Raw genomic sequence first — 13,959 nt, 5'->3', positions numbered from 1 at the left:
GCACTCTTTAAATTAAATTAAATAAATCATTCAGCATCACATTTTTTTATACTTAATGGCGTTGTTTGTTTTCCAGCTGAAAGATATGAGCTGTACAGGGCTAGGATGGTGGCATTAGCTGAGGAATCTAAGCCTTAGCATTTGTTTAACAAAAGACTGGCTATCTTTCTCTGTGAAAATTTCATTTACATTTATTTTACATTTAATCTGATGTGACTTTTATTTAATGTAGGACTGTCTAAACGCTGTGTGACATGTTAAAAAGTACCTGGATGTGTTGTCACGTGTTGATTTTAAAATATGGTTTTCTTTTTAGTTGTAAAACATTAGCTGCTTTGATTCACCTTTCTCTTTTCTCTTCTTTCTCTGTCTTACTTATTTTTACTCTTACTTAATTTTTATCTTGTTGTTTTCTAGAGAACTGTAATCAAACTGAATCAATCACACTCTAGTTTAAGTTAGGCAGCAGTGGAGGATGAAGGATACTTCCACTCTACGATGGACAGTGCGGCTCGGCGGATGGGGTTGTTCAGTTTAAGGCAGTAGAGGGCTCGTGGGGCGCGCTGCACCTGGTTGGAGCCCTGCACCTGCTTCTTGGCGTGCTGGCTCTTCTTCTTCTGCGTTGCCGTGGAGCTGGTGGTGGAGTTAAGCGTGTCTGTGCGGTTCATCCGCGGCTGCGTCTCATCATCCCAATCTCCCTCATCCCCTTCTCCTCCTCCTCCCTCCTCCTCCTCTTCTTCATCCCCCTCTCCGCCACCCTCCTCCTCCTCTTTGGAGTACCCATTGCCTAGAGAGAGCAGAGAGGAATCTGTTTAGCCAATCACATTATTCACCTATTACACAATTTTTTTACTTGAAATATATTAAGAAATCCTGTTATCTGAGACTGTATCAAAATTTCATGCCTTATTATGTCACATTATTTCAATTTCAGATTACTTATCATGTAAGTGAGGTTAAACACTGGCCTACATGCTAACTGAAATGCAATGTAAATTACTAGAGTTCAAGCGAGGTCTGATAGTGGGTGCCAGATGGATGGGACATTCCATTTTGGAAGTAGTGCTGGCATTTAACATTACTTAATCCATAGCGTCATGTGTGTACAAGGAATACATCATAATGGGGGCATTACCAACCACAGTAGACAGAGCTGTGGGTGGTAATGATTGTGACCGGTGGTGTCTGGCTAGAACTGTCTGTGTGAATTCTGACAGAAATTACATCCACATTCAATGTAAGAGGTCCTCCACACATACTGAAAATAAAAGTCTGTGCAGCGCTCATTAGCTTCCGTGGGACATGGCAAAAGTCATGGAACATGATACTAGTTTGTATTCGATGACTTTTAGGGAATATATGTCAGAGAATATATGTATATATGTTTTTAAGCAATTATATTTATGCAATTTAAACAAAATATGGTGACATTACCCAGTCCCCTTTCATATAAACTCTCTCTATCACACACACTAGCACACACCTCCTCCAACCCTGTGATGTGAAGTCAGCCATGCCTCTTTTTAAACTGCTGCTGATGCAACATCACTGGGCAACATCAGTGGGTAGCCAATGAGAGATATATCAGGGGAGCAAGGTCACGTCAGGGGAGAGTAAGAATAATTGTTCTCTCTCGGACTCCGGCCGCTGATGGCAGCCAGCATGATTCGGGATGCGAACCAGCAGTCTTCACTCATAGTGACTGCACCTTAGTCTGCTGAACCATTCTATACTGAATTTTATTTGTTATATTTAATATATTAAGGCTTTCTAAAGACAATGTACAGTTTGTTACTGTTCACTAATGTTCGCCTTTTTTAAAATGAAGCTCTGATTGTTGTACATCAAAATAATTAGTGGATTAGATGATTACCAATGTATTCAACAGTGACTGCTTTTGTTTACTATGGTTTACTATAAACAAAACTATGCTGTTTCCAGCTGAGCCAAATCAAAGAGGAAGTGAAACTAGACAGGGGAGCACATTTTGTAAAGGATGGTCTAATCAACCGCTGCTTCTGATAAGCAGGAGAGCCCTACAGTAGGTGAGGTGAGCCATACTGTGACAGCTGTGACCTACTTCCCAGCTCGAGCAGAGCGCATGTGAGCAAATGAAAAGGATTCTGGGCCAGAGGTTTTTAAGCGCTCTATTACCTGTGGACTCATGTGGCTAGCTGCTGGCTAACAGCTAGCCTAGGAAACGTACAAAGAAAATGAGACAAAGACAGAAAGAAGGAGTGAGAGTGAGAGAGTGCACTGTACTGACTGTACTGATAACTAATTATAACTTCATTATTACCATAAAGACTGAGCCGAAATGAGTGGAAATCGTAGCGGGGAGAGATAGCATTATACTCTGCGGCTTTCAATAAGCTCCTAAATGAGGAGGAGGGAAGAATTTAACTCGTGTTGGAGGTTCAGGAGGTTAGCTATTAGCGTGCCTGTTTTAAATGGAAATTGAGAAGCTAATCTGACAGCCATTAAATTAAGTTGTGATCTATTGGAGTCTTTGTGTTGCTGGTACTTAGAAACACCTGTTGTAAAAAGCTGTGGAAGAAGAGGAGAGGAGCACATCACAGAGCAGGGCACATTCGAATTCACAAGAAAAAGGTGTGATGTATCAGAGAGGTTACATACCAGTCTGCCTTAGGGTGTTTTCACACCTACCTTGTTTGGCATGAACGAAAACAGCAGGTGTGAAAGGTGCCGCAAACCACAGTCCAGACCAAAAGACCAACATATGGTCCAAACAAAAATGTGTCTAATTTATTTGCAGTATAAGAATATATATATTATCACCCATTAAACAAAAAGGAGAAGAAAAAGAACCGGTGTTGTGTTAAAATCTTACTCCTCTTCATATGTTTGTGTGTTATGTAGCCAATTCTTGTTTCTATGGTAAATCTACGGTAAATGTAGATTAACCCTAATTTATAAGCAGAAATACTGACAAATCTGAAGGTAATCTGTTAGACTAAGTTGGCTATGTGATGCAAAATTCAGCACAACACTTGAAAAGACATCTAGTAGGGAAATGCAGCCCATGTAGGTGATGATGACAGTATGTTGAAAAGCTCTTTAGCTCTTTCAGGTCAGGAATTTCAGGAGTTAAAAGGCCATTAGAATAATTTAATTTGGTAAAATATTTTTCTATAGATACAGATAGAAATTGATATAGATTTATAATCATCTATAGTTATGAGAATAGAAGTTTGTTTAATGTTTTGAAATAGAATAATCTTTAAATTCATTTATTTTCAGAATAATACCCAGATAAAAGAATAGTCTGTTGAAATTAAACAGAATTTCTTACTGACCCCACAGAGTAAATTCACCAGTGTTAAATCAACACTGTTAGTGTTAAATTAACACTGAAGGTGTGAAATTTAACACTAACACTGTTGATTTAACACTGCCGAATTTACTGTGCAGAAGCACAAGACCAGCATATCCATGTTTGATATCTAAAGTCTGCTTCTTTTGTTTAAACTGGGAAATTCTAGGCTTTATGATCTCAATGAATACACCTCAAAATCTAAATTTGCAGTGGCATTCAAAAGGTTTGGACACCCTTAAACGAAACTTCTGTTACTGTGGATAATGATGTGAGTGAAAAATGTCCTTATGCCCACAAGACAACAATATTTTTAAAGGTCACCTTCCGCGAAAATCCGATTTTTCTTGTTTTTTGTGGAATACAGTAGGTCTCTCCGAGTTGAATGTGTACACCTGCACATTAAACTGTTTTGCAGCCCCCATTGTCTGCAGGAGCTAAGCAAAGAAATCCCCCCTCCCCCCCTCCGAAAAACGGGTGAATTTTGAATTATCTTTCTGCCTACGTAGGCAGAAACTCACAGACCAGCCCACCTTGGCTCGAGAAACTCCCAGAGGCGGAGCTGAAGCGACGCAACATCACCGCTCATCAGTTAGGAGGTGGGAGGCAGTGAGCGGCAGAGCGGTGGAGGGGCGTCGCAGTGCTCCTAGCCAATCAGAGGAGAGATATTTGCATGCTGTTTGCATGTATGAATATTCATGAGCAAAGCTGGAATCCGGTCATTTTGGACACACCCCTAAAACAGTCCATTAAAAAAGAGCTATACAGAGACACCTGAGCACTTTTTTTTTACAAAAACGGCTCACATGTCATTCATTCATACTAGAGACCACAACTAGACATTTTAAAATGAAAGAAAAAACGACGGAAGGTGAGCTTTAAGATTCAAACACAATAAAGGACCCAAAGCAAAATATTTTCAACTGATGTTTGTGGGATGTGAGATTCTTTGGTTGTCTGATGGTAATCACGTTTCAAATGTTTCACCACCATCAAATGTAGTCAGGGCAGCAGAACTCCAAGACCAGGTTTGAAAGACATTGGTCAAAGCCAACTCTGTTAGTAGTGTTGTTGCCAAACCATTAACCTCAACCATAAGTCAACAATCAGTACAAAATGAACTGATTGACACTGATATTCCTTTTCAGCATCAGCCTCAACCACTGAAAAAGTACAGCCTGGTAAACATCAGAACTGATGTTTCTTGAGATGTGTCTCAAGACATAAACATTCAGAAGTAATGCTGAACATTTTCAGAGGTGTATTTTACATATGGGAAGAAGCCTGTGGGCTCGTCTGTTTTGGCAGCTGGGTTTTGATGAAGACAACATAATGGCTGATTATCACAAATCCTCCTGCTAGCAGAAGCACTGCCGGTGAGATGAGAGACGCCATCATCTCAATGACATGAGATTGCTAATCATGCTAATAGGTGTATAACGAGCTGTCAATAAAGAAGAAACACGTCAGTAGTCTGTGTCTATCCACCTAATATGGCCTATATTGCCTTTAAGCTTGTTATTTAGTGTCTTTCATACTAAAGCACCTTGATGTCACTTAGTGTAACTATTCTGTGATTTGTAAGACACAAAGAAACTCGGATTTAAAGACCATTAATGCATATGTCTGACAGATTGCCATTCCTGAAAGTATTTTATTAATTTCGTCTGTTTCTAAAGAAGTGTAAAGCCCATAGTGCAAAGCTATTGCCTGAAAAAAACATATACAGAATATAATACAGAATATAATGCAGACCCTATTTAAATGTATTAAGAATAAAATAATTATCTTCTGTAATAGGTGAGTCAGAGTGTAATAAATATTTAGATATTATGAACATATGAAATGCATACTTAAAGACTACCTCGCTGAATTTGGATATATGTTTTGTATGACAAATATTTAAATAATAAAATGAAATGTGTTTCTTTGGTTTCTGTACTAATTATATAAACTCTATAAATGTCTAGGCATGTTTTTCAGTATTTTAACAGCACTATTAAACCGCACTGCTACAAAGTGTTCTTTTAAGTGATAAGTGGTGTCGTGTCTGGTTTCACAATTTTTTTTTTTTAAAAGAGTCTCCTTTCCTTAAACCTTCACACTTCTTTGCACAAAAAAGCACCTGTAGCACCTTCACATATAAAAGTGTAATTAAAAAAGAATAAATTAATAATGCCTTAAATATTTGTAGTATCTTTATCATACCCAAATCTTTAATATGCTGTAGATTAAATCTATCATATAAAGGTCACTCACTGATAACATTAATATCAATGCTGTGAAAAAACTGACTTTGGCTCGCCTTCCAGCTGATAGCAGTGTAGTTAGTTATCAGAGCATTTTACAGTCTTTGTGAATCTCAGTTTTGGGACGGATTTTAAAACTGTTCTACGGAGATAACATACAGACAGGGCTATTCTAAACATCGATATTAAGTTGCAAGCTAAAAAAATTAAATATATAGATGCACACAATGTGGAATCTGTCAGGGCTGACAGAACATCTGGCCCATAGGACGTGACTTGAGAGGGAAAAGGCTCCATCATTTCCGGAAGTGCTTGCGGCGAATAACCTTCATTTCTCATTATAATTACTGTGGTGAACATTTCTTTGCTCCTATAATTAGCAGAGTTCTCTCAGTTGGCACTGAAATGAAGCTGTTTACCTGGAAATTACCTCAAGACTCATCATTTCAGTTCAAAACCCTTATCTTAGATGGAAAAATACATATGCCTGCAAACAAGTGTGTTAACTCTCCGAGATATATATATATATATTACTCAAGTGTTTACCAGTATCCTCTCTAATTCAAATTGTCTGTAATGCTGTCTTTACTAGTAGAAACTGCAGTTTCATATATTAGCTATGACAGTTTTAACAGTAGTAATATCAGACCTACAGACCTATAAGGGCATTCTGAAAATTAATATTACCAGGGCGACATTATCCTTAAAGTCAATTTGACTAGACATTTACATGGAATCTCACTCTTTCTTATCTATAATTAAATTTTTACTACTTATACAGTTCAGTTACAGATATCTATAGTTACTTTTCTCTTCTTTATGTCGTCAACTGGACAATTATCATCGAGAACCTTCAATTTGGAACTACTTACCACATCAAAAGCTGTACTAACATCATTAAAAGCTGTACTAACCTCAAAAAAAAAACAACTTTAAACTCATCTACTCTCACTCTTATCTTACACTGTAAATGAATACTGAACTCATAAAAAACACATAATGAATAGTGTACTAAACTTAAATCAAAACAACCTGTTAAGCATTTAGATGGGCTTTTATTTGGGGTGCTGTTTTCTTTGCTTAGTTGAGTAATTCTTGCCATAATATGAATTAGAACATTACTCTTCTCCCCTCTTGCTCTCAAACACACTAAGAATTTCAAATACTTAACTCTTGACAAGTTCAGCACAGCTGTTAAATGAAAGCTATTCCAGATGATTCTACATTATAAATCTGACTGTGAAAATGCTAAAAAGTCCAAAGCTGTCTATTAAGCGAAAGGTGCTACTTTGAGAATGCAAAAATGTAAAACATATTCTGGTTTGTTTGGATTTTTTTGTTGTTGTTTTTGGGTTTTTAAAAACACTTTTTGTTTACTAAACAATTCCATTTTCCATATTCATTGTATCATCCAATTTTTTTTGTGCAGTTTAGACGACACAATGAAAAAACACTAAATTTAAACTGCGTTCAAACTTTTAAATGGTAATCTATACACGTTTTCTTGTTTGTTTCTCTTAAGTACTTTGTACAAACCTCTTTAAGGCTTTTTTACTGTTCCTGCATAATTTATTTTTTTGTTTGTTTGTCTGTTTCTGACTCATGTTGGCTTTTTTGTGCAAATAATAAACAGAAAACAAAAAATATAATAATATGATAAAATAATATCATATCAACCCGCTCTATTTTTTTGGTTAGCTAATAAAATGCATTTAGAGTTTCACTAGTAATTGAGTACTTTATTAATATGCAGATGTGATATTAGAACTAGCTTCCGGTACTAAAATGTTCACTAATTATGTGTAAAATAAGAATTATGAGTTTCACTAAATGATCTGTACAGACTATGAAATGTAAGTACAGATTTGTACTTAAAAGAGTACAAAGCTTGTCGCTGGGGCTGTACCTTATATTGAGGTACAAAAAAGTACCTTTCAGTGAAAGTCCTTTTTTGTACCCATGTTTTTTATGCCAGTATAGATTATAAAGATTATAAACATTATCATCTATTAAATATGTGTCAAGAATAATGCAAAATTGTCTCGCTTTCAAAAAAAAAAAAATTAAAATATATATTGTTTATTAGTACAGTGATACAGAATACTGAATGTACCTTTTGGCTGGTTAAATGGTACAAATTTGTACTTATTGCTGTTAGGAATGACTTTGTACTTTAGAGGGGACAAATCTGACCCTGTAAAGACCAATATTGTACCTTTGAGGGTACAATTATGAAGAGTGTACCTTTGAGTACAGAAAAGTACTCGTTTCGAACCTCTGTTTTTTAGAGTGTAGAGCTGATACTATTACTAACCTAGCTAGTAAATACTGCATTACTAAGATCCTGAATTTAGGGTTTCACTTGTAATTGAGTAGCTAATTGATCTGTAGCTAGGACTGCATTGCTGGGTCTAAAATATAGTAGTTTATTGTTCTGTAGATTTTATATTATTACTACTAAGTAAAAGTTGCATTGCTGACATATAAAATAAGAGTTTTTACTTGTAAAACCTGCATTACAGAGAAACTGAATTTAGAGTTTTTAATTTTAATTAATTAAGTTATTAATTAATGTATTGATCTGTAGAGCTGATATTATTATTTGCTAGTGAAAACTATATTACAGAGATCCTGAATTTAAAGTTTCACTAGTTATTGTGTAATTTAGGATAAGAGAGAGAGAGAAAGAGAGAGAGAGAGAACATTCTGGTAGATTAACTTACTTTTTCGGTTCTCCTCATACATGTCGGAGGTTAGCTCTCTCTTTCACCTCGTTGGAATAACCTGCATGATGGTCGCTCAGCGCCCAGTTTCGTCTCACACACCTGTGAACCTCATTCCTCCAGAACCACAGGAAACTTCTGAGCAGCAGCGGATAATGAACACGGGGTCCCGGGCGGCGGGTGGGTACTGGTCGGGTGTCCTCAGGTAAGGTCACTCCCTGACGCTTTTCACGGCGTTTCTTCCACTGGAAAATAAAAAAAAAATGATTCCCCAAAAAATCCCCTCAAGCAGACAGGAGCACCCCGAGGCGCTGAGAGTCCCAGTTCCTCAGGAATAAAAACACAGGTAAAGAAAACACCGGGAGAAAAAACACTCCGCCAGCCAGACCCCCGCGCGCAGCCCCGGCTAACCCAGCCCGCTTTATCCGGATCCGCGTTTAATTCAGGATTAAAGAGGAAAAAAACGCGAGGTTTAAAGGGAACGGCAGCCTAGAAACTTATTAAAGGGCGGGATGACGGGAGGCGGGTCTGCGGAGCGTCGACAGAAAATACCGGGCTCCTCTCTCTCCGCTCATTCTCACAGCGGTTACTCGCGCGCGGAACGGCGCGTGAGCACAGCCGTGCCTTTCCCGCCTTAAAATTCTCCCCACCTGTATTCCGGCAGGTCCCGCCCCTGCTCTGGGATTGGCTCGCAGGAATCCGTCTCCTGCGCTGTGATTGGCTGCTCGTTCGTGTTGATGAGTGAGATGCACAGAGATCAGCGTGAATATAGAGTACAGAGCCCCAAGGTGAAAAAAAAATTATAATAACAATGCGTGGCCACGACTTATTAAGTCATGGGGACAACTTATGCTTACCATACCCAGACGACTAGACTAGACGAAAGTTTGACACCTTCTCACATCTAAAGACAAGTAACAGACTTTTTAGTCAGAAACTAGCCACAGGCTAAGATTTTGCAAAGACTGGGAATCTTGCAGGGTCACTATTTGCAAGACTGCAACTAGATTCTTTTCAAGTTTATTTTATAATCTTTTTATTGTTGTTATAATTGGAAAGACATATCAAAAGCTCTATCCGAACGGGATTCGTTTTTTAGAGGGAACTCTGTTGTCTTCACGCAGAGCTCAGTGGAAACCTGTGCCTTATGGTGTGCGGCAGTGGACAAAAAGCTATTTTATTAAACGTGAGGTGACGTTCAGATGGGAGGACCACAGAGTTCAACAGAAAACAGTAAGTAATTCAGCCTGTAATTTTCTCAGAGGATGTCTCAGAGGGAGGGGCTACTCACAACTGGAACAATATTAGAAACCAATTTGGTAAACGATGACAGTTCAGCAACAACAGTGTCAAAAAAAAAAATCACATTTGTCTTTTAAATTGCATTTTTCAGCAGGATAATGCTCACCCGCATACAGCAAGGGTTTCCCAGGAATAGTTCTGCCACATTGCAACATTTCCTCTGCTTGCCTGGTTGACAGATTTATCACCAATCCGTCATTTATGCAACCACCTCAGAGCTCAGCTTAAGCAACCTACGAGTCTGCAGAATTTACAGGTCCAGCTACAACATTTGTGGACAAGCGTTTTGCAGAATGTCATATAGAACCTGTATTCCTCCATGCTCAATCGTATCTAATGTTGTATTCAGGCTAGAGGCAGCCCTACTCTCAACTGTATACTAATACATTGTGTAATGTTTTCTCTATACATTACATAAAACTCTTTTATTGTTTTATTAATCATTTACTTTAAATAATACAAGCCCTTAAAATGAAGCTGAACCACTAAATGGCATAAGTGACAGGCGATCAGGCAGAAGAGTGAATCAAATGACAGCCATTACAAATCTGAGTCTAAAACCAGGCCCATCATCCGTCTGACAGCGTGAGTGAAGTGAACAGGCGAGAGAAGGCAGCCCATCAAGTTGTCTTTGTGGTAAAACACACCTGTACACTTCAGCTACTCTACAACCCACATGCTTTGTCTGCTAATGAGTTCTTCCTGATGTGCTCGTGCCGTGCAGCAGTAAATCTGCATATTAGTCCCTGTAATCCCCGGATTTTCTGCTGAAGCCACTGCCCGATCAAGCGTCAGCTGAATGTGAGGGTCATTTGATTTCAAAAGTGAATTTAACAGGCGTACAGCAGATCCAACAGAGTCTGATAGAATGATATTTAACCAAGGAGGAGAGTTAAATTAACAAAAACAAAAATAAACAGCCAGTTGTGTATTTAACAGAGATACTATATACTATTATAAATATATGAAATATAGTATGATCATTTGAACTGGAAGATTATATTATAGAGTCACATAATTTATTAGTGTCTCTTTATTCTTATATTTCTCACCATTATTTAATTCATATTTCAACAAATATAAAAAGTAGTCTAGTTTATATTGCTAAATAAAATCACTCATGCATCACCATTAAAGTTTCCAGCCTAATCATATGCATTAACACATTAACACTGAGCACTAAATAAAACAATATTATCACAATTATTGGTGAATGCCTTGTCTTCAGCACAGGTCTATTTACTGGACCCATGCATATTCTGTTATAAATGGATAACAGGGTGGCAGAGACTTTCCCTGCGGAAACTGATGAAATCAAAACATTGCATCTGAAAGCAGCTAAGAGAACATGTAAATTACGTTCTTTAAAACACAGGTAGAACTTGATTGGTTGGAAGATTACCTTGCATTAGAGTTTTCTTGTAGATTTTTCACTAAAGCTTTAATTTATTGGAACTTCAGTAAGTGGAACTGACCAGTTGTACCACAATATTTTAGACCAGCTTGTTTCTGGCTACTTTAAGCAGCTACATAAGGTGCAATTTGCTAGAGGACAATCAACCCCAATTGTAGCTCAGTACATAAATGAGTACTGTGTAGGGGTGGGCGATATGGCCCTAAAATAATATCACGATATTTCATGGTATTTTTATGATAATGATACTCTTGGCGATATGACGAAACACTGAATAAAAAGTGTACCAATTCAATTCAAGAATACACTACTGCAACAAAATGAAATTAAATTTTATTATTGCATATGATATGATATGACACACTCCTAACTGAGATATAAAAAGATACAAGAATTTTATCAGATTTGTAACAGAAGTTAATGATCCAGAATGTCATGATACTAATAATGCACTCCAAATATCTCCATATATCCAGGATTAAAGAAAAATAAATTATACTGAACAGATATAATCTGTCTATAGTAGATATATAATGGGAAACGAGAACAGTGTGAACAGTGCAAAAAAGTAGTACCATGATGTGATAATCAAGGGAGGGTGTTATATACACTGCTCAAAAAAAAAAAAGGGAACACTCAAATAACACAATAAAACTCCAAGTAAATCAAACTTCTGTGAAATTAAACTGTTGTTCTGCAGGTGGGGACCACAGACCACTTCTCAGAACCTATGCTGTCTGGCTGATGTTTTGGTCAGTTTGGAATGTGGGTGGTGCTTTCAGACTCGTGGTAGCATGAGACGGACTCTACAAACCCCACAAGTGGCTCAGGTAGTGCAGCTCATCCAGAATGGCACATCAATGCGAGCTGTGGCAAGAAGGTTTGCTGTGTCTGTCAGCGTAGTGTCTAGAGGCTGGAGGCGCTACCAGGGGACAGGCCAGTACACCAGGAGACTTGGAGGAGGCCATAGGAGGGCAACAACCCAGCAGCAGGACCGCTACCTCCACCTTTGTGCAAGAAGGAACAGGAGGAGCACTGCCAGAGCCCTGCAAAATGACCTCCAGCAGGCCACAAATGTGCATGTGTCTGCACAAACGGTTAGAAACCGACTCCATGAGGATGGTATGAGGGCCCGACGTCCACAGATGGGGGTTGTGCTCACAGCCCAACACCGTGCAGGACGCTTGGCATTTGCCAGAGAACACCAGGATTGGCAAATTCGCCACTGGCGCTTTGTGCTCTTCACAGATGAAAGCAGGTTCACACTGAGCACATGACAGACGTGACAGAGTCTGGAGACGCCGTGGAGAGCGGTCTGCTGCCTGCAACATCCTTCAGCATGACCGGTTTGGCAGTGGGTCAGTAATGGTGTGGGGCTGCACAGCCCTCCATGTGCTCACCAGAGGTAGCCTGACTGCCATTAGGTACCGAGATGAGATCCTCAGACCCCTTGTGAGACCGTATGCTGGTGCGGTTGGCCCTGGGTTCCTCCTAATGCAGGACAATGCTAGACCTCATGTGGCTGGAGTGTGTCAGCAGTTCCTGCAAGATGAAGGCATTGAAGCTATGGACTGGCCCGCCCGTTCCCCAGACCTGAATCCGATTGAGCACATCTGGGACATCATGTCTCGCTCCATCCACCAACGTCACGTTGCAAAACAGACTGTCCAGAAGTTGGCGGATGCTTTAGTCCAGGTCTGGGAGGAGATCCCTCAGGAGACCATCCGCCACCTCATCAGGAGCATGCCCAGGCGTTGTAGGGAGGTCATACAGGCACGTGGAGGCCACACACAATACTGAGCCTCATTTTGACTTGTTTTAAGGACATTACATTAAAGTTGGATCAGCCTGTTGTGTGTTTTTTCACTTTAATTTTGTGTGTGGCTCCAAATCCAGGCCTCCATTGGTTAATACATTTAATTTCCATTGATGATTTTTGTGTGATTTTGTTGTCAGCACATTCAACTTTGTACAGAACAAAGTATTCAATGAGAATATTTCATTCATTCAGATCTAGGATGTGTTATTTGAGTGTTCCCTTTATTTTTTTGAGCAGTGTATATTTAGGGTATAATATCTTTCATGATATTCAAAAATTTAGGTGCATTTCGTAGGATTATAAATCCTACTTATAAATCCTAATTATAAGTATAATAATCCAGAAAGTACTATAAATAATTTGGCAACAGTTTATTTAGCATGCGTTACGGAGTCCCACAGGGTCAAGAACTGAAGTGTGGGTAAATGTACAGAGCTTAAGTAGCAAAATAAGAAGGGATGTCCACTAACATTTGGACATATAGTGGAAAAATGATCTGAAAAATCTTTGAAATGCAGAAACACACACACACACACAGGTACACAAATGAAGTGTTGATGTTGGTCAAAAACCTCAATCACATGATGTAATAATATATCTGTGTGTCTTTGTGCTCTGTTAGGGTGAGTGCTGTCTACATGGGTGATGGACATGTAGTGTCCTCTAGTGGTGAACTGTGGTATGTTTGTGTTTTTCCTGAAAGTATGACATCACACATTGGTGAGGAAGACAGGTAGTCCTGCCTGTCTATTTTTAGGTATTGTGGAATATTTATGAATTAAATAAAGGTAGGTCTGTTGTTTATTTTTTTATAGAGTGATATATCCAGAGAGACAGGATGATTTCAGGTGAATTCAGCGCTTTGTTCTCTATGCCTTATTTCCACTCTCATCACATCTGACACTAAAGCCCATTCAGCTCTCTTTTGTTTATCTGCTGTGGCTGAATGATCTCACTCTGTCTCACTCTCTCTCTTTCTCTCTCTTTCTCTCTCTTAGGTCTCTCTCTGTCTCTCTCCCTGTGCACCATTGAGGCGGTGCCACATCTGAATTTTTTGTCACGTTTAATTACGAAAAGGAGGGTGAGATTTAACACTGTTTTTTAATCCATGACTCATT

General features: G+C 38.8%; 1 protein-coding gene across 2 annotated transcripts in view; it reads right to left on the bottom strand.

Annotated features, from left to right (window-relative positions):
* cacna1fb (calcium channel, voltage-dependent, L type, alpha 1F subunit) overlaps positions 1 to 8,927 on the bottom strand; it is a 66,768-nt gene extending 57,841 nt beyond the window's left edge. Inside the window, exons 1-2 of one of the 2 annotated variants that reach the window (XM_015600898.3) lie at positions 8,307 to 8,927; positions 487 to 787 (exon numbers count right to left, since the gene is read on the bottom strand). In XM_015600898.3, the coding sequence (XP_015456384.2) occupies positions 487 to 787; positions 8,307 to 8,328 (323 nt within the window). In that variant the 5' untranslated portion in view covers positions 8,329 to 8,927. The remainder of the gene's footprint in view (positions 1 to 486; positions 788 to 8,306) is intronic. The other variant, XM_049485967.1, reaches the window with a different exon arrangement.
* Between the last annotated feature and the right edge of the window lie 5,032 nt (positions 8,928 to 13,959).

The sequence above is a fragment of the Astyanax mexicanus genome, chromosome 12 (genome assembly GCF_023375975.1).
Source record: "Astyanax mexicanus isolate ESR-SI-001 chromosome 12, AstMex3_surface, whole genome shotgun sequence".
In the NCBI taxonomy this organism is placed as follows: Eukaryota; Metazoa; Chordata; class Actinopteri; order Characiformes; family Acestrorhamphidae; genus Astyanax; species Astyanax mexicanus.
Note: the sequence above shows the minus strand (reverse complement) of the source record. Positions and strands in the feature narration are given on the sequence as shown.